Below are 24,229 nucleotides of genomic sequence, written 5' to 3' on the forward strand. Positions count from 1 at the left end.
TAGTCTTCAAGAATGTGCTGCAGTCCTCAAATAGATTTTTCTCTTTCTTCTGTAGTAATTAGAAATAGTCATCTGATTTGCCTCCTGCAGAGTAGGAACTATTATAGAAGTATGTAGCCATGGGCACCTCTGTTGTACAACTAGCCAAGAAAATCAAACACTTATCAAACAGCAACTATAACACCATATTATCAGGGTGTTCTGTAACTCACAGACAACTGGGTCAGCAGCAGTTCCATAGCTTTGAGCTATAGTAACAAGCTACTGCCACAGAGCAGGTTTTCACAGTAATTGACAAAAACTGGAAATATACATTCTGACATGAAAATAACTTTTAACATATTACAATAATGTCATTGTGTGATATTTCTCAGAATCACAGAATTATCAAGGTAGGAAGAGACGTAGAAGATCATCTAGTCCAACCATTACCAATACTTCCTGGCTAAATCATATTCCTCAACACCACAACCAAACGTTTCTTTAACACTCCCATGGTTGGTGACTCCACCACCTCCCTGGGCAGTGCATGCCTGACTACCCTTTCCGAGAAGTAATACTTCCTAATGTTCAGCCTGAATCTCCCCTGGCACAGCTTAAAACCATTCCCTCTAGTTCTATCACTGATTACACGAGAGAAGAGGCCAACCCCCAGCTCAATACAACCTCCCTTTAAGAAGTTATAGAGAGCTATAAGGTCTCCCCTCAACCTCCTCTTCTCCAGGCTGAAGGCTCCTCTTCTCCAGGCTGAAAATATACATTCTGAATGTATTTATAATAAAAATAAATCTTCTTTTACTATTTGAGTTCTAATTTTTTGATATGTTTCCCTTTTTCCAATGGCAAATAATACTGTGGTTTGAATGGCAGACACTCTGCACAGAAAAAAAAGGACATGGACTACCACAGGCAGCATTTCAGCACACAATCTACTTAACAAGATGTTTCGATTGCTCCAAAATTAATGCCTCCTATTTATTTCCACTGAATCTACCACAGCTACAAAGAGCACAGTAACACTATTTAATAGAGCAAATTCTCAACTAAAAAGCACTATTTTCCAGAGCATCTTGAAAATAAATCTGAATGCAATATCTGTGATTATATATAAAATAAAACAATTATAATACTGGCACATAAACACTACAAGTTAGAGCAGGAAATCAAAATTTTCAAACCTTACCTTGTTGATAAATTCTCTGTGATTTCAAGTTCTCCATGTTAATTATCAATGAGTGTTCATAGAGTGAACATGAAGATGGTTCACTCATAATTGAAATCTATTTTCTATCATATTCTATTTTTCAGTTTTATGCTTTTAATAACAATATCTAAAGTAGACATTACTATTCATTCAAGTTTTTTTAATCTTATAAAAAACAAGTTGCACTCCTTTCTAACACTACTAACGCATTTTTCCATTTTCATCTAAGTACAAGATAATTATCAAATTGAACAGCAGGCAGCTGTTTATGTTTTGTTTGAAAAATATTTACAATCTCAATGGGATATTTTTCTGCACTTGATGAAATTAATGTTCTTTGGACAGACAATACAAGCAATTAAACTTTCAAGCTACTTGATCAAAACATTTAGCAAACAAAACAAGAAACATCTTTTAGTATACACTGAAAATGTTACTTGCAAAAAGACCTACAGTAATCTACATTAATAAAAAGTCTCAGAATAGTCTCCAATTAGGAGAACCACTTCAGTTCTGTGTAGCTAATTTCAATACTGGACCTCATTTATTTATTTTTTACTTCCAATATTAGTAGAATTACCTTCCTTTGTATAAACCTTGCCTAAAATACCTTTTCTCAGTGCTTAGTAACTGCAATGCATCAACTCAGGTAACAAAAATTAGCTACATTGGCTTAAACTGGTAAAAACACCTGTGAAAACCAAAATGATTGAGGAGTCAATCCCCAGGAGATAATCAGCATATGTTTTGTTACATTCCCAACTGAATACACTCAACTGCAGAATGGTAAAGCCAGGGAAAGCAGGCAGAACAACGTAAAAGTTTTAGCACCCCACTTGATTCTTCACATAATTACATTTATCATTGCATAACTTAATACTATTTATATAATTAAGTGAAAATAGCATTCAAAATCACAGTCAGATTCTTTTTCAAGTTCAGGCAAAGAGAACCAAGAATTATGGTTTTTATTGACTTTCACTACAAAACAACTAAATGTCTTGCCTGAGAGCAAATATAAGGTATAAAATCCACTGTATGCTTTCTGTGCCATTAGACTGGTAGAAAATGTGAGCAGCAAACAACTTTAATCTCAGAATTTTTGTTCTACAATATACAAGTGTTTTCCAGTGGGGAAAGGGTCTAAAAATTTAACCTTGGAAAGATAATAAAAATAAGTAAAACAGTCCCATTCCCACACTCAAACTGATAGAGTGCAATACAATGTAATTAACAGAAAATAACAGAGAAGGTACATACTGGTCCATACTGCCATCCCAGTTCAATCTTATTCATAACCCAAAGTTCATGGATGTTCTCTGCTAACTTTTCTCTAATTCTTTCCAAGTGGGGAGGCAAAACAATCTAAAGAGAGAAAAGAGAAAGATGTTGTCGTAAAGAAGTTGCTCAACAGGACAATAGACTTCCACAGTTGTCTAACTCTGCATAGGTCACATCCCTCAACTAATCCGAAATAATCATTCATTGTTACTGATATTAAGGGCAAACAACAATAATAAAATAATCAATAATAAAAATAAACAATCATTCCTAAAGTGAGCCAGAATTCTTAGATCAAGAGATACACTAATTTACAAATCCCAGAGTATGACCAGCAAAGGAAAGCAGTTTTATTTCCAGTACCTTCAAATGTCACAGAGTACATTCATTCATGACAGCTGGCTAGAAACAACTCCAACTAGAAGTACTTCTCAGATTAAAAAAGTAAAAATTCAAATAACAGTAATTTTCTTCAAAACACTCCAGACAAATATGAAAGTTTGAGAAGTGCACCACAAAATAAGAGAGATTGTGGTGACATGTGACCGGTAATACTGGGACATCGTCTCCAGCTTTGCAGTTGGATATTAGCACATATTGGCAATGAAGTAGCAGATTTTTCAAGGACAGGTTCCTAAATATGTTAAAACATGATAATACCTTATCCAAAAATCTTATTACCAAGAACACAGGTCAAATATAACGTTTAAAGGTCTTAAATCAAAGCCTACAGTAATTTTAATTAAACTGTAATAAAAATATCTAGCGAAAAAACAAAGCATGAAATTCAAATACTCTTTTTTACATACTCTAGCATCGAAGATAAAACAGTCTTTATTAGAGTGTCTGTGAAGTGAAAATATATTTGAGTACTACAAGGACTTCACAGAACCTATGACTTTTTTTCACTTTTCAATTTCCAGCACTGTAATGCACCAAAAAAAAATTCCGAGAAGATAAAAAACAACTGAGACATTTCAATTCAGTCCTATGAGAAACAACATAGATCTATAGTATCTGTGTTTAAGAAATTAAGTGTAAAGTGTCATCTTTTAGTTTCAATACCTGGCTAGTATCTACAGGAACTGGGGTAAAAGCTGCTTGTGACAGATTGAGAGTGGGACCCAGCAGGTCTCTTGTATAGCTTCGATCCTGCTTGTACTCTCGGCTATGCTCCACTTTTAATTTCTCTTTTGGTAGAACAGCTTCAAAGCAAGGGGCATATCCAGGTGGAGGAAGGAACTTGAATTCTCCATGGCGACCTCCAAGCAAGAAACGTACCCTGTAAAATTAGAGTTAATTTAGATAATTGGGACACTTCTGGTGTCAAACCTGATCAGTTTGTAACCATCACAACTATTGAATGCTACTGGGAAAAAATAGATAAAAAAAATTCAGCTTATTTGCATTGTTCGTGTTTATACTCCAGTAGTGTTGGAGTAGCAAGTGCAAAAAAAGTGAGGAAAACTAAACATTTTTCTTCATTTGGGTTGATTTTCACTTCAATAAAAGCATTCTAAGGGAGGCTGAGATTACGACCTACAATCAGCAACCACTCAGCTCCATTGGGAATTCTCAGTTCTGTATGATTTGCGAAATGAACCTGAAAATGTAGCAGAATATGACTCTTCCTTTTCTCTCACAGAAAAGGAAATGTTTAGGACACAACACAACACTCTTATTTTCTTCCCTAAAACATGCACCTGTCATTTTAGTAGAAACTTAGGAGGAAGCATTCTTTACTTATTAGAAAATGGTGAAATTTGGCTGCTTTTTTTTTTTTTAATTATGAAAACATTATTTTCTTTTTTTGTAATTGAAAAATTCAGTGAATTAAATTATGTACATTTCCAACCAAAAGAAATCAAAGCAAAAAAAAACAACCCAAAAACTGCAGCCTTGCAACAGAATCATGTCCTGTTTTATATTTCCTATATGTTCTCTAAGACTGTTATCAGTACACATCTAAACATTTTCCAAAAGCAGACAAAGCACGTGAATAGTATCTGTCAATTTTTTATTTATCTTTTTTCTTTAATGAAGGAGAAAAAGCATGCAGATGCACAGTTTTGCACTTCATAGCATGCACTTCTATAGTTTTACCACACCTTATCTCCTAAAACTGTATAGGCAAAGTCTAAAGAAGTGCATTTTGCATCTCTTTCCAGCAGAAACCAACTTTCAGCCTCTACTTTTGGCAGCTCTACTGAAGTAAGTCTTCCTGCTGGAACTTCATGCTATCTTTTTTAATACTATTGTCTCAAACTATTTGAAACATGAAAGTAGAAATTCAGCACCTCAGGTATGGATTGACTGAATTTCTGTTAGTCCATTCTGTTGAAAAGAAAGCATACCAACATTCCTTAATGTCAGTGCAGATAGCATACTTGCTCCTAACAAGTGTTTTTGTTTTTTTTTTTAGTCTTCCCATATATCTTCAACACTATTCATAAAGTTAATATCTATCAATGGGCATTGCAGTGAAGATAAAAATGATAAAGCTTCCTGAGTCCTATCTGCAATCTACTTGAATACACCATTTCAAGTGACGAAAAACAACAGATCTCTTCAGGATTCCTTTGTAGTTTCACTAACTAAGAACTGGAGCTTTGCCAAAGAAGCAGATGTCAGAAGGGAAATGAGGGTGAAAGACAGCCAGGGAAATAATTTAGTATATTAAACTCTAACAAAAACAAGAATCCCAAGAAAAAAGACTTGATACTAACTTTATTCCTGCAGAGAAGCTGACAACTGGGAAGAAAAGGCCATCTATGTTGAAATTCTCAAACATTCCTTGAACTGGCTGTCCATTTATCCGAAAAGAGATGCTGGGGGCACTCAGATCCAAACAGCAACTAATAACATCTTCAGTTCTTAATAGATGTTGGTTTGGAGAATTTACTGTTCGAGCTACACAGCCTATAGATATAAAGGAAATACATATAGAAAAACTTCTGAGAATTCTACAGTCATTCTACATATAAGAGAAAGAAAGCAATAGACAGCATATGTGGTAATTCACACAGATATCTAATCTCTACCTTATGATTTTAAGACCTGAATTTTGAGCTTGCAATATGGTGAAGGGAAGCATACAAAGGCATCTACAAAAGCATGAAGCTAATTTAATTATAAAAGATTAAAAACAAATTATAGTTAATATAATTATTTTTAAAAAACCTAAATTTCATTACCCACAAGTAGCATAAGCACAAACTTCAAAACAAATACTACTGTTTAACAGGAAACCTAGCACACTTAGCTAAAGAATATATCATTATTCAAAATAAAGAATATAATTTTACTTGAAATTATTTAAGTAAAGCAAGGTATTTTTTTGCTATTACAGGCCAGATCACGATAACCTTGCAAGCCTGTTTAAGATGATACAACAGAGATTCATAATCAGAACCTGAAACTGCATTTTTCCAGAATATATCAAAGATGCAATGTCTGCATGAGACATCAGTAGACGTAGAAACAGCACATCCTCATCTGCTAGGTCCCTCAGGAAATGGCCTTCTGAGAGGGTTAGTTCCCAGAGTTATGCCTATCTGGTAAGTCTTCTCCAAAACTGCATAATTTATAAGTATCTTGTTAAACGTCACACGTCACATGTACTTAATTTTAGCATAAATCTATTAAACCTGACTCTGAATTTCTGGGATAATCAGTTCCTGCTCATATAGGCAGCTGATCATAGTTTCCACGATTTCTATCATTCAGTCAGAAACACAGTTAAGGAAGAAAAATGTTTTCACATGCTCATGCTACTTTCATCTATGCATTCCATGAGGATATCCTGTCCATCTACCCTTTTGTTTATTTGCTTTAAAAGTAATCTGTTCCATGAATGAGGACTGGAAAGCCTGGAAGATATCTCATACATTGAGAAATTTGCACAAAACACTGCTGAACAATGTAAAAGTCTCATGGTAAGAACTGTCTCACAAAAGAACTATTTTCTATCAGTTCTAGATCTGAAAACTCACAGATCACTGTAGAAAATAGCAGATAAAAACATCACAACAGACAAGAGCTAGTTTTCAAACACATCACAGAAAAATATTTATTTTTTTATGATAAGAATAACTAAGCACTACAAGAACTGTTAGTGAAAAGAGTAAATACTTTATCTCCTTAAGGGGTTCAACTTGAGACTAGATGCCTTTTTAGATATTAGAATTTATACAGATATAAGCTATTGGGTTAAATGAAGCGCTGACTGATAAAATTAACATATAAAGCTATTTGACTTTGTATACAGTCAGACAAAATGGTCTAAGCACCTTTACAAGCATGAGGCATTAAAATTCTATGAGTTCCACATCTTTGCATCTGAGAAGTAATTATCTGACTGAAGAAACAAATGCAAATTAAATAAATATGACTCCGAAAAAGGCCTATTCCAGAGCAGCACCTTAGTGAGTTATTGTTGCTATATGCTATATGGTGTTAATGACATAAATCCTTCTTGTTCCAAGGATTATGAAAATGTTTCAGACTTAGCAAGATACAGGTGAGGATTGTGCAGGAAGAAGAAAAACATGATTTTCAGCAATCAGCAACTTAAATTCTTAAGTTTGAGGTGCATGTGTAAACTTTCCCTTAGAAAATATTAAGAAAGGTGGAAATATCTTCCAGCTAAATTCACAACAAAGATGAATATATAAATAATATGTTTACAAAGGCAGGCTGAATTTTTTGACTGGGATGGATTACAGAATGAAGAGCCACAAATACCTGATTATTAAATCTGTGATATTTCTAATTAAGAATTTACTGCTAGGTAGAAAAATAATTTTGATATTAAGTAACCTTTTGTTTCCTCCTCAAAAGTGAATGTAACTATGCAAGTCAGTTGGGTTGGCTCATAACTGTCTGATTCTTCTTTAATAAGATTCTATCTGATAAATTTAATTGTGACACATCTTTACTGACATCATTAATTATGCAACATTGTTCCAAAGCAATTTTCAGTGTAAATGAGAGCAAAAGTGGCAGCTACATTCCCAAGCAGACACTTTTCTGGATATATTATTACTTGATAATATACTCCTGCTATTTTTGTTGGAAAATTCTTTTGAAGTGTAGAACTGTCTTCTTATCCAAGCATCAAGCCACAGTGCCTCAAATCTTCAAAGACCTAAACCATACAGAGCTGACACATTAAAATGTCTCTCATCTGTTAAGGATCTTCATATCTTCACAGTGGCACAAACTGCCAGTACCATGAGCCTTGCCCAGTCTCCAGACAGCTGTATGGTTCAATAATCTCACAAAATAAATGGGAGAATAATTTTTCCTCAACAAGATTACACTGTAGTAGAAAACTGTTCAATGAGTTTTTGAATTTCTGTGTATATGACTACCTATAAAACATGTATCTTGGAAGAAGATTCATATGAATTTAAAGTCTCATGTTGTTCTCCCACTATCACAGTGGAATTAGAAACCTAGACTTCTGATTGATAGAATTATTTTCTGTACATTTAAAGTCTTAAATAAAAACTGAAGAGGTACCGCTGAAAAAAAAATCCCATGCTGAAACATAAATTGTTATTATGTTACTTTGTAAAAAAACATTTCTTTTCAAGATACAATGTCAACTTGAACCATATTCTGGTGGGATACTGTTTCCGTGTATATCCAGTGCCAACAGTAACATTTGATTCACTACTGAGAAACACTCAGCTCCAAGTAGATAGTAAGCACCAAGCTTAATATCCTTGTATAATATAAGAGAAAATAAAAGAGAGAGAAAGAAAAAAGGTAAATGTACCTGACCATAGATGCAGACCATCAAAGCCATAAGAATACAAGTCATCACCAACACCATTTCCTCCCCATTCTGCTCCTCCCCCAGGATACGGGGAGTAGCCCTCTGTAGAAGCCCAGCCTACTCGTAGGTGAGTTGATTCTGCAGTCACAAAAGGCTCTAGATGGTCCACCATAAGTTCATAGTACCATTTTCTGTACTGGGCAGAGCCTTCACTAATTCCCAAGAAAATATTTGGCCGCATGCTAAAACAGAAAGTACAAATGCGAACGTTAAAACTTCAAAATCAAGAACACAATGCAATACTGCACTTTTCAACTCAAATTTAGAGCTCATTGTGTTTGTTTAAAATGACAATAGTAAAATTAAGTCTACTTTTGTCTCCCTCTTTTCTTTTTTCCTCAAGACAAACATTTAATTTTCTTCTTCAACAACAACAACAAAACTGTCTTCCTAAAAGGTCATATCATTTGCAAATTATTAGGAAAATCACTTTGACTAAACACAGTATCAGCTTTTTTAATATTTAGTTCAGAGTCCACAGTTTAATCAACCTAAACATCCAATTTACTCTTTATTAAATAGAGATTAGCAACTAAAATTTTGCAGTACCTTCAAATAGTTTGTTAAAGAGCAGTACCTTAGAGACCTCTTTTGCCAAGTACTTATGATGCAAAGCAAGTTTCATTTTCTCTAAATGTTCTCAATTTAATTGGTCTTTCTTATCTTTGAAAAACAATTGTTTTTCCTTATCACTGCAAGAATATCCATATTCTGATTCATGACACATTCACAGTTAAGAGCAAAAAAACTGCATTAAGTACAGCAGTTTTTATCTACAGGCATATTTGAGAGAGATAGCTTCACCTCCCCTTTTTAAGATCCAAAGTCATCTCAGAAGTTCAATCAGTTCTCATACCTTTAAAATTTCTTCTCATGCGTTTTTAACACAAGTCTTAATTATTGACTACTCATCAATTGCTCAAGGTTATTGCTGACATGGAACTGTTACTGCTACACCACCTACCATGTTAGTGTGTTATTGTATGTATTGGATCAAGGGGAGGGGGCAAGTTGAGGAAGGGAAAGAAAGGGGGGAAAGAAAAATGTAAGTGAATACATCAGCTAGAAAATGTTTACATTCATTTCACTTTCATATTTGGATTTATTTTTACCTGAAATGGTCTCCTTGTAATATACAATTGTTGAATTTATTTCATTTTTCTGCATCTAATTAATTCTACAAAGTATAATTCCTACAAATAATAATTAATATTCTAATTTACATTCTCAATTGCAGACATTTTTTTAAAATAGGCATAAATTTGAAACAGAGGAAGACAACATTTCTGCACTTGCAGCCAGATTCTTCTGCATCAGTATAAGTTCAAACTCTGGATAAACATTTACCCTATAAATATGTCTTTCTGGTTAAAGATGTTACATTCCAAGTAGTTATTAACATCTGCTGGAAGGTAACTTTCACAAGTCTTCTGCTGGTAAGGAGGCAGAGAGCCCTCCCTAAATTAACAAGATTATTTTAAGACACTGGCAAGGTGTTTGACACCAGATTTCTCTTTTTGGCCAACATTGGTGGAAGAAAGCAACCACAAAACAGTGACTAATGACACTTTAAATGTATAGCTGGATCTAGGTAATAATCTTTTGAATGGACTCTGAATTTCATGTACTGAAGATAGTTTAGAGCAACTTCATCTTGTATCAGCTCTCTGTTATCCATATTTTGATTATAACAAAAATTGAGCAGAGTATTTAAAATCCTAATAAGAGTAAAATATCTTACTAAAAGTTCTGGATGTAAAACAGTTTTTCTGCAGTGGATATTTTTGTCTCTTTTAACTATAAGTTTTGTTCTGATTTGTTCATGCCTACAAGACTTTATTTTTACCTGCTCACGTGGTTGACAAGGCGGGTCTGTAAGAGCAGATCTCTTCCTGGCAGGAGATTATCACAGATTAGATGTTGATTAGACCGCACAGCTACTCCATGACATACACAGAGAGAACATAAGACATCCAAAACCTGTAAAAAAATGAATTCTTTTTCATCTTGAATGCCTTTTTCATGCTAAAGAGAGATCATCATCACTCTGCGTTACTTCTGGCAACATAGACCTCTGCACTGTATTAGTGGAAGACATGTGAGATAAAGTTACTGTGTTGATGAACTTCATAACCTCACAACAGTGAAATTCTTTTAATAATCTTGTTATATTTTTCTTGCTTCCTTTGAAGTTGAGTTAGTATCAATGCTTTCATCAAAAAACTAATAATACCCACCTTTACATCTTCAAACTGCCTACAGGATAAGTTTAATTCATGATTATGAATACTGCTTTAAAGTATTTGAAATCTGATATCTGTACAGAGCATTGTGGTTTATTTGCTCATGAAGGTTCAACTAGGTATGTCCATTTCAATGCATACCTTATGGTTTCTTCCATGTTTGTCCAAAAGACAGATGATTGATTTAATATGTCCTTCCTTAATAATGTTTAGAGCTTCAGGGCTTTCCACCAATACACAGTGTAAAACTTCTAGTATTCCTGGGGAAAAATAAAAAAAAAAAAAAAAAAGGGGGGGGCGGGGGGTTATAATTCAAAGTATACATAAAATTATAACTGCAAATACTGTTTCTTTGTGTAAGCAACAGTTAAGCTGAGGGACAACAGTGGTGTTCTTGAAACAGCAAAATAAAAAGAAAACAACACAAAACTAAAATGTGCAAGCAAAAATGAGTAAATTACCAGTGGCCTCCCAATTAAATGGAATTCTAATATCAATAAAGCAGCAGCCCTTGCCATCAAGAATTATTGGATTTTTATATGTTCCCAGCCATAGGGATGAAGAACAGGTTCCAATATCTGCTGGATAAAATCATTCAGACAAGTATGAATTATGTTCATTATTATCAATTTTCCACAATAAAAAAAAAGTCAGCAAGGGAGAGCTGAGAAGCAGACCTAATTCTTGATATTCTTAACTTCTATTTATGCTACATATCTCGTATAATTCCATCCTCATCCATGTATTTAAACCATGGCTCCACACACTCAGCTTAAATGTTGCAAAGCAGCGTCCATAGCACCAGTCTTCCACCACACTTTAATGAAAGAAAAACATAGCACTGCAGACTCCCCTTGATGTGAAAAGAAGCATCAGACAAAAACATTCCCTTGGTAAGAGCACTCTAGGCTTCTCTCCATCTCAAGTAAGGAAGAGACTACCAAGCCAACAGCTGAGTAATAGCAAGCCCACCTAAGGTGAAGAGACTCCAAAGAACTGCTAACTGAACATAATTTCCTATGAGGCCAGGCTGAGAGAGGCTGTTCAGTCTGGAGAAGACTCTGAAGTAACCTGAGAGCAGCCTTTCAGTATCTGAAAGGGAGCTACAGGAAAGAAGGGGACAGACTTTTAATCAGGGTCTGTGGGGACAGAACAAGGGAAAATAGTTTCAAGCTCAAAAAGGGTAGATTTAGATTAGATAGTAGGGAAAGTCTCTTATAGGCAAGTTAACTATATTTAAAACAGCAAAGTTGTACACGTTATCAAGTCGGCAATGTCAATGCCATATATCACCAAGAGAAATTCTTAACTTATTATTTACATTAATTTAATGAGCAGTGTTCACACAAACTATATCTACACCAGATGACTATTACATTTAGTTGATACAAATGCTGAAACACACGCAGAATTCCAAAGAGAAGGGAAAGGAACATACTAAAATTAGAGAAAGATAACAACTTAATAACTGAAAACACAGAATTATTTCACCAAACCTAAACCAACCATAATCAATATTTTAAAGCATTAAAAATATAAATCTAATGTAGTAATGTATTTGGTATGACATACAAAGAAATTTATTATAACTAATAATAAGTATATCACCAAGTTTAAACTAGTGAAAGACTGGAAAAATAAGTTATAATACTAAAAATCATACCAGAAGAGGCTTCTAGTCTTTCTAATCTGCTGATCAGCCAATCAAGAGATCCAGAAAATTGAGCACAGTTTTTACGATTCCCTCGAATAAGAGCCGCTATGGGAAAGAGGGGGGAAAAAAAACAAAGAATTCACAATTACAAATACACTTGAATTAAAGTAACCCTGATTTTCAAGGATTCTTTATCCTTTGTTATTGATGTTCTTCATGATAAATGTTTTTTACTTTAGTGATTTATAAAATTAAACAATATTCTTAGCAACAAATAAACCTTTAATGCATTTGAATAATAATTCCTGAAGAATATTCTATATGAAGTAGGGAAACCAAGAATGTCACCACAAAAGTCAGCTGCTACCGCTGGAAAAAAAATACATATGTTTAACAGTATTTCCGTAACAATAGGAAACACTGAAAGAAAATGAACATTACATAATGGATGATCAATAACTTTTTACAAGAGTAAGTAGGAACTTAAACAAGATAGATGTCCAGAAACTCATATTTTTACAGAGAACTAAGCAGGAGGTAACTGATTTAGTACTCATGCTTTAAATTGTAGATTGAAGTAGCCGGGACACATGCATTGACTTCATGGGTAAAACTGACTAGAAATCCCTCCAAACTCCACAGGCACTCACTTAAGTACCCTGTACAGGAGTATGTGCATTTGCTGGGATTAATGTACAAATAAGCTCTTAAAAGAAGCATCTGTTCTGCTCGGAAAAAAAATGGTGAGGCATTAATGCTTATTTGGTTTGTGGAATAATGCAAACCACTCTTCATAAGAATGCTGTTCAGTTCTGCTGACAATGTTCTGAATTTTCTATGGCTGTTTTCAGCAGCAGATGTTATTGGCCCTACTAAGTGGCAATAGCGATCAAAATTTCTGCTTATAAATATTGGTTATTCATGCAGTTTTGATTTATGAAAGTTGCTGAACTGTTTTAAACTTATTCCAGCAATACACAGATAAAAGCACACTTATAATTTAATGCTGAAGAAATTCACTGTATTCTATCCCAAATGTGGTTTTATGCTTTTTCATTTAAATAAGGCTGTTGTGAATATGATATGAAAGTGTGCTTTTAAAGTGGAAAAGCACTCTGAGTTCACAGCAAATAAGTCACTGCACTGACAGTTTCACATCATGAGAATAGAGACCAAAATCAAATTACTTTACAGGAAATAAAAAAACCATAATAGCAAAAAAAGAAGGAAAAAAAATCTTCCTAAGTTAGCAGCTGCTTCAATTTAGGGAATGTTATCAGAGCATTCTGCCTCTTATTTTTAGTGCCCAGGTAGTTAAATCATAAATCAGATTTTCTTATAACTGATTTTCTTATGGCCTTATGATTGAAGGGAAATACATTCGAAAATTCCATTATACATTTACTTTTTCACAGTTTCAAGTTCAATTGATACCTTGAAATACTGCATATAAACTGAAGAAAAATTTTCGATCTATTAAATGTATAAATGTGGTATTTCTCACAAAATCTGTCATATATACTTATCTTCATATATTTATCTCAATTCAAGGAAATAGTACTCTTCCCAACTTATGACTGGGGAGGGAAGTAAAAAAATAGAAAGAGCGAAATTAAGCTCTCTTAAACTCAATTAAAATTTCTCATTTCTTCAACAGCATTAAAATTTGCTAGACTCCGTAGTTGGAATAAGAATCTTTCATAGGTTGCTGTTATCTCTCCTGACCGTATGATGTGTGTAACCAGCCTTTCACTTTATTCTTTTTCTCAAGTATTGAATCATGCTGCAAAACTCAAATTTTCTACTAAGATGTCTTGCAATATTACCCTGAAAGTATTAGAATATTATCTTGATGACTTACTACATTTTTTCATGAGGGATGTCACAAAATTAACAAGACACATTAATCATTTTGCATTCATCTGTAAAATAAAATAATTGAGGACCTGACATTCTGGTACACAAAACAGAGGTACATTGAAATAATCAATACAATCCACTCAGTAAGGACTATACCGCGATGTATTACATGATTAATTATTAATTATTTGAAGATAATATGGGGAAAGATAAGAGGAGTAACATATTGTTAAATGTTACCACTAGAGCTCAGGAATACTTGTGTCTACAACAGACTTCTTTATTGACTATAGGCAAGCAATGTAATTGTGCTGGTCTTCAAGTACCCAAATAAAATGAAGGCAATAATAGCTCACTGTTTCACATGGCTTCAATGAACTTCAGTAACAGAAAAGAAGTCATAGATGGTTTCATAAATGTAAAGGGGAAAAAATTTGTGAAAGATTAGTGTTCAGAAGTGAAAGTACAGGTTAAAATGTACATCAATTAAGGCACACAACACTGAGAACAAATTAGTATTCAACACCTAGTTCTTCTTTGCCCACAACTCTGAACAAGACTAGTGTTTGGTTTAAAGGGATGAAAAAACCCAACAACAGGATATTGCCAGTCACATGTTGAAATCACATCATTGTACATATTCTCACACTCTTTGTTAATACAAAGGCTTCAAATACAAATTCAGAATCATAGCGTGCTTTTAGAACACAGGAGGGACAAATGCCAAAGCAGATACGTGGGAATCATTTTTGTATGTGATAGCATCCAGTCTCTACTGGAAGTCTGTAAATGCCTGCACTGTCATCACCGTGAGATGTCAAAAACAATGCCAGTGCTGTGACAGAAGCCATGAGTTGGGACAACATTGCTCTTATTTAAGTGCAGACTCAAAAGCAAAACACTCAGCTGAAGGAAGGAATCTCAATTTGTCATCCATGCAATTACTGCACAGATCCAGGGCTATTCAAAATAAAGCAACATTCGTTATAGCCAAAGCAAGGCCAAACTTCTTAAACATCAGCTGCCAGAATATAATGTAGTTAGGGAAGTAATGTAAAAGCACTGAAGTTTGTGCACATTCTGTTTACAAGCCCCTGGAAATAACCAGCATTTGGTACAGGTCAAGTAGACTTTTCCAGAAGTGATTCTTTGGTCTTGTCAATGGGAAATTTAAGACTTTTACAGAAATTACTGAGCCTCATTTTCTTAGTTTTGCTGCTGAATATTAAGGAAAGGGAAAAAAAAAAAAAAAAAAAAAAAAAAAAAAAAAAAAAAAAGGACTCATAGAGGAATAAGTAAACAAACAAATAAACCACCTTGGTTTTAGGCCAGAGTTCAGTTTCACCTTTGGATTATTTAAGTGAGATTTTATTTAAGTGAGATATGCCATTTAAACTTCTGTGCTTCTGACTTTGGAGGAATACCAATATTTAGTATGCATTATACACATGAAATACTGCTGAATATATATATTAAAAAAAAAAAACCAAAACAAAACAAAAAAAATCCCAAAAAACTAGACCTCACCTCTTTTAATTTTGGAGCCAGAATTATTAGCCTTTTTACTTAATTTTCTCCACCTCTTTTTCTCAGTGAAAGGAAGATAATACCTTCTATTTGCCTTATTATAAAAGTGTTTTCAAGAACACTTATTATAACTCTAATTATTCAGATCACTGATCATAAATGGTACACCAATGAAACTTGCAGATAATAGCTTTATTTTCCAAAAATAATTCAAAAGGCTAACAATAAATAAGACTCAGCACCACATACCTTGTAACAAAGAGAAAATTAAGTAGTAATTATAAATGAAAACTAAGAATGGGTCCAATGGAAAACTAGTACACGATCATTTTTCCCAATGCACATCCACAAGAACCAACTACACACACTACAATCATGTGGGCCCTTCATAACAATTTTACAGTATTCTGTAGTGGAGTTTTCAATTGAGTTGATACATAACAATATTACTTGCATATCTCTGCAATATCATTTTTCTGAGGAGCAGAACTTTATGAGTATAAACAACACACCAAATGCATTCTGCTTTTTTGGAAAGTGAGGTAATAATCTGTTGCAAAGACTTGGACCAAACTCAAGTTTTTGCCAAAACAGGCATGTTTAAAGCAAAGCATGCCCACACAACAGTTTATGTGTAACGCAGAAAGCAGCATAAGCACATGTAAGCAGCCAGCACAAAAGGAATGCTCAGTACCAGGGATACATAACTCTTTAAGGCTCTTTAATGCAAGAATAATAAATCCATAGACCATTGATTCACACATTTTTGGATAGCATACAACACACATCAGCAATACAATGCCATGAAGAAAAAAGAAAATAATAATAATAAAATAAATAAATAAAAATCTTTAATCATTTAAGTGAATTTTTTTTTTTTTAAAAGCACAAAAAACAGACGCTATGTTATCCAAATGCAAGAACGTGAAAAATGCAAAAATTAGTGGGTTTTGTAGGGCATCAACTCATCCCATACTAAAACAGATGCATATTTCTTTTCAACTAATTGTTAATTTGATCTAAAAGAATCGAAGCAACCTACAGAATGTCTTACCTAGTAATTCATACAAGGAATTCAGAATCGATTTCCATGCTTCTCCAGCTTCCTTCCCAGCTACATCAGCAAAATGAGCTGCACTGCTGTATACATTCAAACGATCAATACATTCAAGAACGAGGTTGATCATGCCCTAAAAATTGAAAGGCTTAGATTACGAGAAGGAGAAAATCAAAACAACAACAACACCTTGTCTAGACACAAACTTGTAAGATTTTTCAGTATCTAAGAAAATACAGAAACAACCATGAAAGAAAACAGGTGGAGTCAAAGAAGAAATATCTATGGAAAAGATAACTTTAAAAAACAGCACTGATGCATGTTTTCATCTGCTGTGAAAATAAATCTTTACCAATTGGATGGTCAAAATAAAAAATACACAGTATTCCAGGCATCCTATTCTAGAAGACACTTAAGCATCTGACAAATAACAGGCAACCATCCCTATCAGAGAAGTAATAGAGAACATTAAACATAATAGTTGAAGCATGCCCATTAAACTATAACATTCTGTATCAGAAGAAAAAAAACATAACAGAAGAAACTAATTGACACTAAAGGAGTGAACTATGGTCATATTAATATTATAACTAACTTTTTTTTAAAGGTTTTAATTATATTTCTTTGAATACACAAGAAAATCAACAGATCTTAAAAAATTATAAACGTAGCAAATAGTTTGAGTTATATAGGACAAACCCTGCAAGTATACTCCAGATTAGACATCAATAAAACAGACACCATAAAAGAAAACTTGCAGATAAAACGGGGAGAAAAAGTGAAACAAAGAGCTACCTCTTCCTGGAAGAGGTTCTGTCGATTCTTCAGTGCGCGGAGCCTGTTTTGTTTGTCTTCATGCTCTAAATGTTCATCAGGAGGGTGAAAGTAGCCAATCAAGTCCTGAAGGCTCAGACTGACTGACTCAATAGGTAAATCTACTGTGGAAGACTTCACTTTTTTGCTGAGAACATCAAGGCCCCTAAAATAAGAGGCAAAGTCTCCTGAGTACTGGGAAAGCATTTATTTTACCTTATCAACTCTTCATTAGTTTAAAAGTAATCTCTGTTTAGATTCCATAGCTCAATTTATTTTCAGACAACAACTACTTAACAATGACTTATGTCTTCCCCATTTGCCACTTGTTGATCCACATTTCCCTTCTCAAACAACCCTAGCAAACAATCAAAGCATCATCATCAGTCAGTGCCATGACTGGAAGCATCAAAAATGTTTCCAGAAAACAGATTTTCCTACTAGACCTGTGCATTTAGCATTTTCAGAGGTAGATCAAAAGATAAAGAAAAAACAAGGAGAAGATACTGTAAATATCTCAAGCGCATATCTACTATGTTTTTCAGCAATTTCCAGTGCCAGGAGATCCAGCCCTCCCACAGTCTGTACCAACACTTCATTAGCCTTTAACTGTCTCTGATACAAAATTCAAGCTTAGTCTTTCTCACTCTCTTCAAGAAATGGAGAACAGACCCATTGTCTTCCATGTTTAACTTGCCCCTTGCTTAGCCAAATCCCAGATAAACCCTGTAATCCAATTTCTCTTTGATACTGTGCTCTCCATATCCTCACTCCAAAAAGAAAATAACAAATAAAATCGTTTTCTTCTCCATTTAAAACTTTTTTTGAAACACAGCCATCGCTGCGGAAACATTGTTAGTGCCATACAGACCTTGGATAAGGCAGTGGTGGGCAGCGGGTAAGGTGAGCAGTAGACTCACCAGAACTTTCTGGAACAAACAGAAGGGTTTGCACATAGCACACACCCCCCAAAAAATGGGATACCCTCAGAAAGGAAAGAAAGAAAGAAAGAAAGAAAATATACTTCTGAGGATGCCTATTTAACACTGCAGGATTTATGAGACAACCTGCCTCTCAAACACTGGTTGAGGAGCAGCCCTGAAGAAAAGGGCCCACTTGTTGGCACACAGTGGGGAGAGCAGGAGGGAGCAGATTACTTGACAATCCTGATTTCAGTTTGGACTCATTGTCATTTCTGACACTGTATATAGTTTACTTTGCTAGCTTTCGATTAAGAATAATCTAGCTACAGAACAAAAAGATCCTTTCTGTGTTCATTACTGCTTCCTTTATGATTATCTGAAGTCTGCTGAGCTTCAACTGGCACAGGAGACCCCAAACTTACAGATGTAATCCCCTAGGCCCATTGCAGTATCTCCCCCATTTCTTGGCATTATGAATTAAAGGACCCCGGAAACCTGACTCACAACTGCTGTGGTTTCTTTGCTTGTTTTGGTGTTTGTTTTTTAATTTGAATTTAAAAACAAATAAAAAACAAACAAACAAACAAATAGAAAACAACAACAAAAAGCACACCACTGACATCTTATCTGGTATTTTCATCTCAGATTTTAAACTGGAAAACACGTATATTTGGAAACAAATCTACTAGAAATATTTACTGATGAATAATAAAAATAAAAAAGCTGCAGAAGTTATCTTAAAAACTTAATTTTTATTTTATTGCATTTTATTTGAAACAGTCACCTATTTTTCTCCAGAGCCACACATTTATGGAGAGTAATTTCAACCCTCTCCAATTCACCCTTTTCTTTTTAAAGTAACATTGTGCCAAAACTAAGTTGTTAAACACCATGTGAGATTTCCTATGCATTTTGTATAAATGTCTACTGTAATTTAATAGTACCCTGAATTGTAAAACATCTTCATCACATTGTCTTTCTGTGTCATTACCTTTTATTGCACTCTTAGAAGGTCCTAAGAAAACATTTGCTTTATAAAGCTAACTAGGGTTTCAATTTCTTTTTTATTTTCTCACATGGCACACAACTTTTCTGACAGTTGTTTTTCTCTGTTCTTATGTAAGTATTCAGGTAATCATTTTCTAATAAATTGACACCGGTATCTTCAACTGTGCATTTGTATTAAGTGGTTGCTTTGGGCCATCATCTCCCATAGAGTAGTCTCTGAAAAATGAGTTTCTAAGAAAATCTTTTCATTAAATATAGTCTTATCATCTATCATCGTTTTCCTACTGCCAACCACATTAACAAGTGTGACATTTTTTCCACTACTGGAGTTACAAAGCATTTGAAAAATAATATCCATCAGTATTATTGTAGAAGATTTGGAGTAGGAAAATAAATGCAAATACCATATACTCCTAGAGAGCAACATTAAATATTCCATGAAAGAAACAAGTATTATTTAAAAGGGAGGATATGTGTAGGAGGAGGGTAGAAACAAGGTACAAACTCACACGTTTAAGAGAACATTTGGTGAGACTTTCAATACACCTGTATCACCATGAAAATAATGCCTCCTATTTGTTTCTATGGAAACTACAACAGATAGAAAGAGCAGAATAACACTATTTGATAAAGCAAATTCTTAGCTACAAAACACTATTTTCCAGCAGCCACCATCAGCAGATATGCATTTCTGCCAGGCATGAACAAGAGCCTACATGCTGCACTCAAAAATCTGCACCAGTAGAGGTGATCAACCCACTGTCACTGTCACCACTGGTGCTATACACCAACCTCCATGTCACTGTGCTCACTTTCACTGTTTGGACTCAACAAACAATCAGCAAGAGCTGATGAACGTCAACGGGTATAATTCTTTTCACATGAAGGAATTCAATGATGCACCTTAACTTCATACACACTTCCATGTCAGATACTGTCTTATCAGACTGCCCCCCCCCCCACCACCAGTTGTTGCATGGCAACAAAATGTAATTGTGATACTGACAGGAAGTTTCACTCTCTACTGCCACATCACCAACACGCACTTCTGATTTTGTGGGCCAACATAGAATAGAGGAATACCTTCATATCAGCACCTGCATTTCTCATGTATTTGTATGTAATTGCACAGTTATTACAATTTTCTAGACAAAGGTATCAAGTATTTCAAGCTTACATTATACTTAGGAAAGAAAGAGCTAAAAAATCTAAATGTTGCACTTTGTGGCCTACAGCAAATGCTGCACTTTCTTTCCATTTTCAGTACTTTTATACACTGAAATCAAGACAGAGAAACTGGCCATCGCAGTTACTTTGCTGGTAAAGAACTGTCATAGATTTTAGCCTGAGAATCATTCATCTGTGTTTCCACTGCTGACTTTAAAATACACCATTAATCACTTTGAATACACCAAAAAAAAAAAAAAAAGACAATAAAGTGACTAAATGATCATTTTAAATGTATACCTTATAAACCTGTTGAAAAGGAAGACTGTACTACGGATGACACGTGCTGTACGGGATTCCTCGTGCTGAGATCTGGACAATGTTAAACCATCATCCATGTGACCTTCATGGTGCATTATTGCCTGCAATACAAAATTAAGAAGCTATCACTGCAAAATCAAACGTGTGTCATAAATAAGAGGTATGAAAATTCACACAGCAAGGCAGAGAAGTGAATGACATTGTTTACAATATATTATTCTTATACCCTTTGTATATGTATACATATATATATATATATATGTATTCAATCCAATCAATGTAGTTTAATAATTTAGATAAATTTTTTCATACACAAATTTTTGTTACATAAATTACAGAGTTATTTAAGGTTTCAGAATTATTTAAGATTAACATTATATGCATTAATATTATATGCATATAAAACATTGACTTCCAAACATATATTACTTCTATTGAAGATACTTATAGAATACATAAATACCTGCACGTGGATAGATAAATTAATAGGTATAAATATGTGCATAGATAGACAGATAAAAAGGCATCACACACAAATTTTACATACCTAAATACTATGATAGCAATTTCACTCTAGCTTTGTACTTGCAGCATGTAAAACAGTATCAGAAAATTCTACACTGCACTACTTCTGATAAGAATTCTAACATGTCATTTTATTTCATTTACATAAGAAAGAAGGCAAAAATATTTTTTCCCCATAAAGTTGAACATTTGCAATAATAATACAAATATAGCTTCTGGAATATGTATTAAATACATTAATAATGTATTAAGTTACAGAAAATTGTTTTTCCCACTTCATTATGTTGAGATAATATTCAGCTTAACCAAGGTTATTATTCTTTAGAAGAAAAAATCCCTCAGGACTTGAAACAAGAGTTTAATAACATGGAAAGGCTTCAAACTAAACAGTCCCTTCATTCTAAACTACAGCACATTGAAGAAAGGAATGTCAACATATAATACAGGCTAATACTAGTACTTCAGGTTGTCATCAAATATGTACAGACCTATCAGCCTTTGTGGGTTAATATCAAGAGACAAGCAGACTTTGCTCAGTTTTAAGTTTGGGAATTCAGTAGGTCGTGTAAATCTGACTTCCATTATGCCAAAAACAAACAAACAAACAAAACAAAAACAAAAAACCCCACGCCTTTACACTGAAAGAAACAAATGGTTAAAATATCTGAAGATCCGAAGCCTGGAAATTAGTGCTCTCACATAGTTTTCTTCACTTTCCCCTGCTGCCCAACCAGACCAATTAAATGAAGTGCATTAGTGCATTCCTATTTACAGCCTTACCTTGCGTTGCACAGAACCCATTCTTACAGACTTTGCATCAGCAGACTGGTACGAGAGCCACAAGCCAGTGTCTACATGCTGTATGAAGCATATTGAATCTCCATATTTTATTTCAGGTGCTCCCATTCCATCTACCTCTTTTCTCGTACCTACATCCAGTTTTTCCTGATGGAAAAAAATGTACATGAATAAAATAACTGACATGTTAATATTTGCATCAAATATTTAATACTATGCAAGCTTCAAGTACAGGACCTAAAAGAGCACATGAGATCCTTCATCAAAGAAATGATTAAAAACCAGAACTTCTATTTAAATATTTAGGGAAAAGGTGGAGAGATGGATCCTATTTACATTGAAGTGTAGCTCTTCACACTTTTCTCCTGCCTGGGAAAGAACTAGAATCATAACTGTCAGTACATGTAGTCATTAAAACAAAAAAGTTTATAAAGCAAAGCCAATGACATCAAATCCCCTAGATGAACTGAACACTAAACTACTACAGCAGTCCTTTCTGTTTGGTTTTTTTTGTTGTTGTTTGTTTGTTTTGTTTTGTTGTTTTTTGTTGTTTTTTTTTGTGGGTTGTGTTGGTTCTTTTCGTTTGGTTGATTTGTTGTTTTTTCTTCCTCAGCCTGAGAAGGATGAGCACCAACCTGCAATTAATTTCCAGCTGTCACAGACAGATGGTCTTTAACCACTAACTGCCATTATCCCATTACTGCCTACCAATAGGATCAATATTTCTTGAGAAAAGTAATCCATTCCCAAGTGTTTCTTACTGGTTTGTTGGCATGCTGTAAAAGAAGAATGTCATGCCCATTTATCAATCCAACAGGGTACCTATGAAGACAGCAGTCATTCCAGAAGAAGAAATGTAACATCTAGCTCTTACAAGAATCAAGTTCTTTCCTGTAGACATCAGTTTATAAGACAGACACTCTATGCATTCTTATTCACGTCAAAAGAACTATTTAATCTCTCCAACTGCACTACTGGCTGGTGCTCAATTAATATAGTTATGCTCCAAACTCCTCAAGGATTCTTAATGTTCTTCACTGCAGTCTGAGTCTGAGAATTTGAGGAAAGAGCTTCATTGCAAGAGATGACAAATACTGGGTTTTTGAAATGAAAAGACAATAATCTCTAACTTATTGAAGTATTATTAAAAAAAAAAATAACTAAAAGGGAGATGCCATATAACTATATATTTCAAGATACAATTAAAAAGCATTTTGAAGAAATTTATTTTTTAAAAAAAAAGAAGAAGCTAAAATCAATATTAAGGTAGAATTGTCATAATTTTCATAACATTGCATTCCCAGAAATAATAAATTCATCAATTCAGTGATGTTTAGGGATACGTATGTTGATTTCACTATCTTGTGAATGTCTGACCTCCTTAAGTGCTTGAACACTTGTTACAGCCGGAAATTGAGAAACTTTTTTTGATAGAACGTTTCACGCAAGCAACAATGCAGGAAAAAACACATCAGGTCCTGATATCAGATGAAGAAACGACAGCACAATTTCAACCTTCAGCATTGTGAACCATCTTCTTTACCAGAAGATAGTGTGAAGTTGTGTGTAAATGCTGTACTTCCACACCATAAAACTTTTCTACTACTCTTGTCTTCTTGCAATGGTCAGCAGGTTGAGGGAGGTGATCCTGTCCCTCTACTGTGCACTGGTGAAACCTCAGCTAGAGAACTACATCTAGATGTGGACAGAAGAGGTGGGACCCGTAGAGAGCATCCAGATAAGGACCACAAAGAGATGAAACACCTCCCCTATGAGGACAGGCTGAGATAGCCGAGGCTGTTCAGCCTAGAGAAGAGAAAGCTCCAGGGAGACCTTTGAGTAGCCTTCCAATATCCAAAATGGGGCTATAAGAAAGAAGGGGACAGATGTTTTAGTAGGGTCTGAAGTGACAGAACAAGGGGAAATGATGTCAAACTAAAAATAAGGAGATTTAGATCAGATATAAGAAAAAAAAAAATGCAGTATGAGCAGTGAAACAGAGGAAC

At 34.3% G+C, this 24,229-nt stretch overlaps 1 protein-coding gene across 12 annotated transcripts in view; it reads right to left on the reverse strand.

Annotated features, from left to right (window-relative positions):
• Positions 1-24,229, reverse strand: part of RYR2 (ryanodine receptor 2) — a 298,055-nt gene that overhangs the window by 135,673 nt on the left and 138,153 nt on the right. For all 12 annotated transcript variants that reach the window (XR_014944723.1, XR_014944724.1, XM_085543326.1 and 9 more), the window contains 11 exons: positions 22,206-22,370; positions 20,880-21,001; positions 17,464-17,647; positions 16,666-16,801; positions 12,234-12,329; positions 10,712-10,830; positions 10,174-10,307; positions 8,268-8,509; positions 5,212-5,404; positions 3,551-3,767; positions 2,465-2,569 (listed from right to left, as the gene is read on the reverse strand). Coding sequence is in view for 10 of the 12 variants with exons in the window: in XM_085543326.1 (XP_085399452.1) it covers positions 2,465-2,569; positions 3,551-3,767; positions 5,212-5,404; positions 8,268-8,509; positions 10,174-10,307; positions 10,712-10,830; positions 12,234-12,329; positions 16,666-16,801; positions 17,464-17,647; positions 20,880-21,001; positions 22,206-22,370 (1,713 nt within the window). In the remaining 2 variants the exon portion in view is untranslated. The remainder of the gene's footprint in view (positions 1-2,464; positions 2,570-3,550; positions 3,768-5,211; positions 5,405-8,267; positions 8,510-10,173; positions 10,308-10,711; positions 10,831-12,233; positions 12,330-16,665; positions 16,802-17,463; positions 17,648-20,879; positions 21,002-22,205; positions 22,371-24,229) is intronic.

This window comes from Coturnix japonica, chromosome 3, assembly GCF_054131305.1.
Source record: "Coturnix japonica strain WE chromosome 3, WE-NBRP24, whole genome shotgun sequence".
Taxonomy (NCBI): Eukaryota; Metazoa; Chordata; class Aves; order Galliformes; family Phasianidae; genus Coturnix; species Coturnix japonica.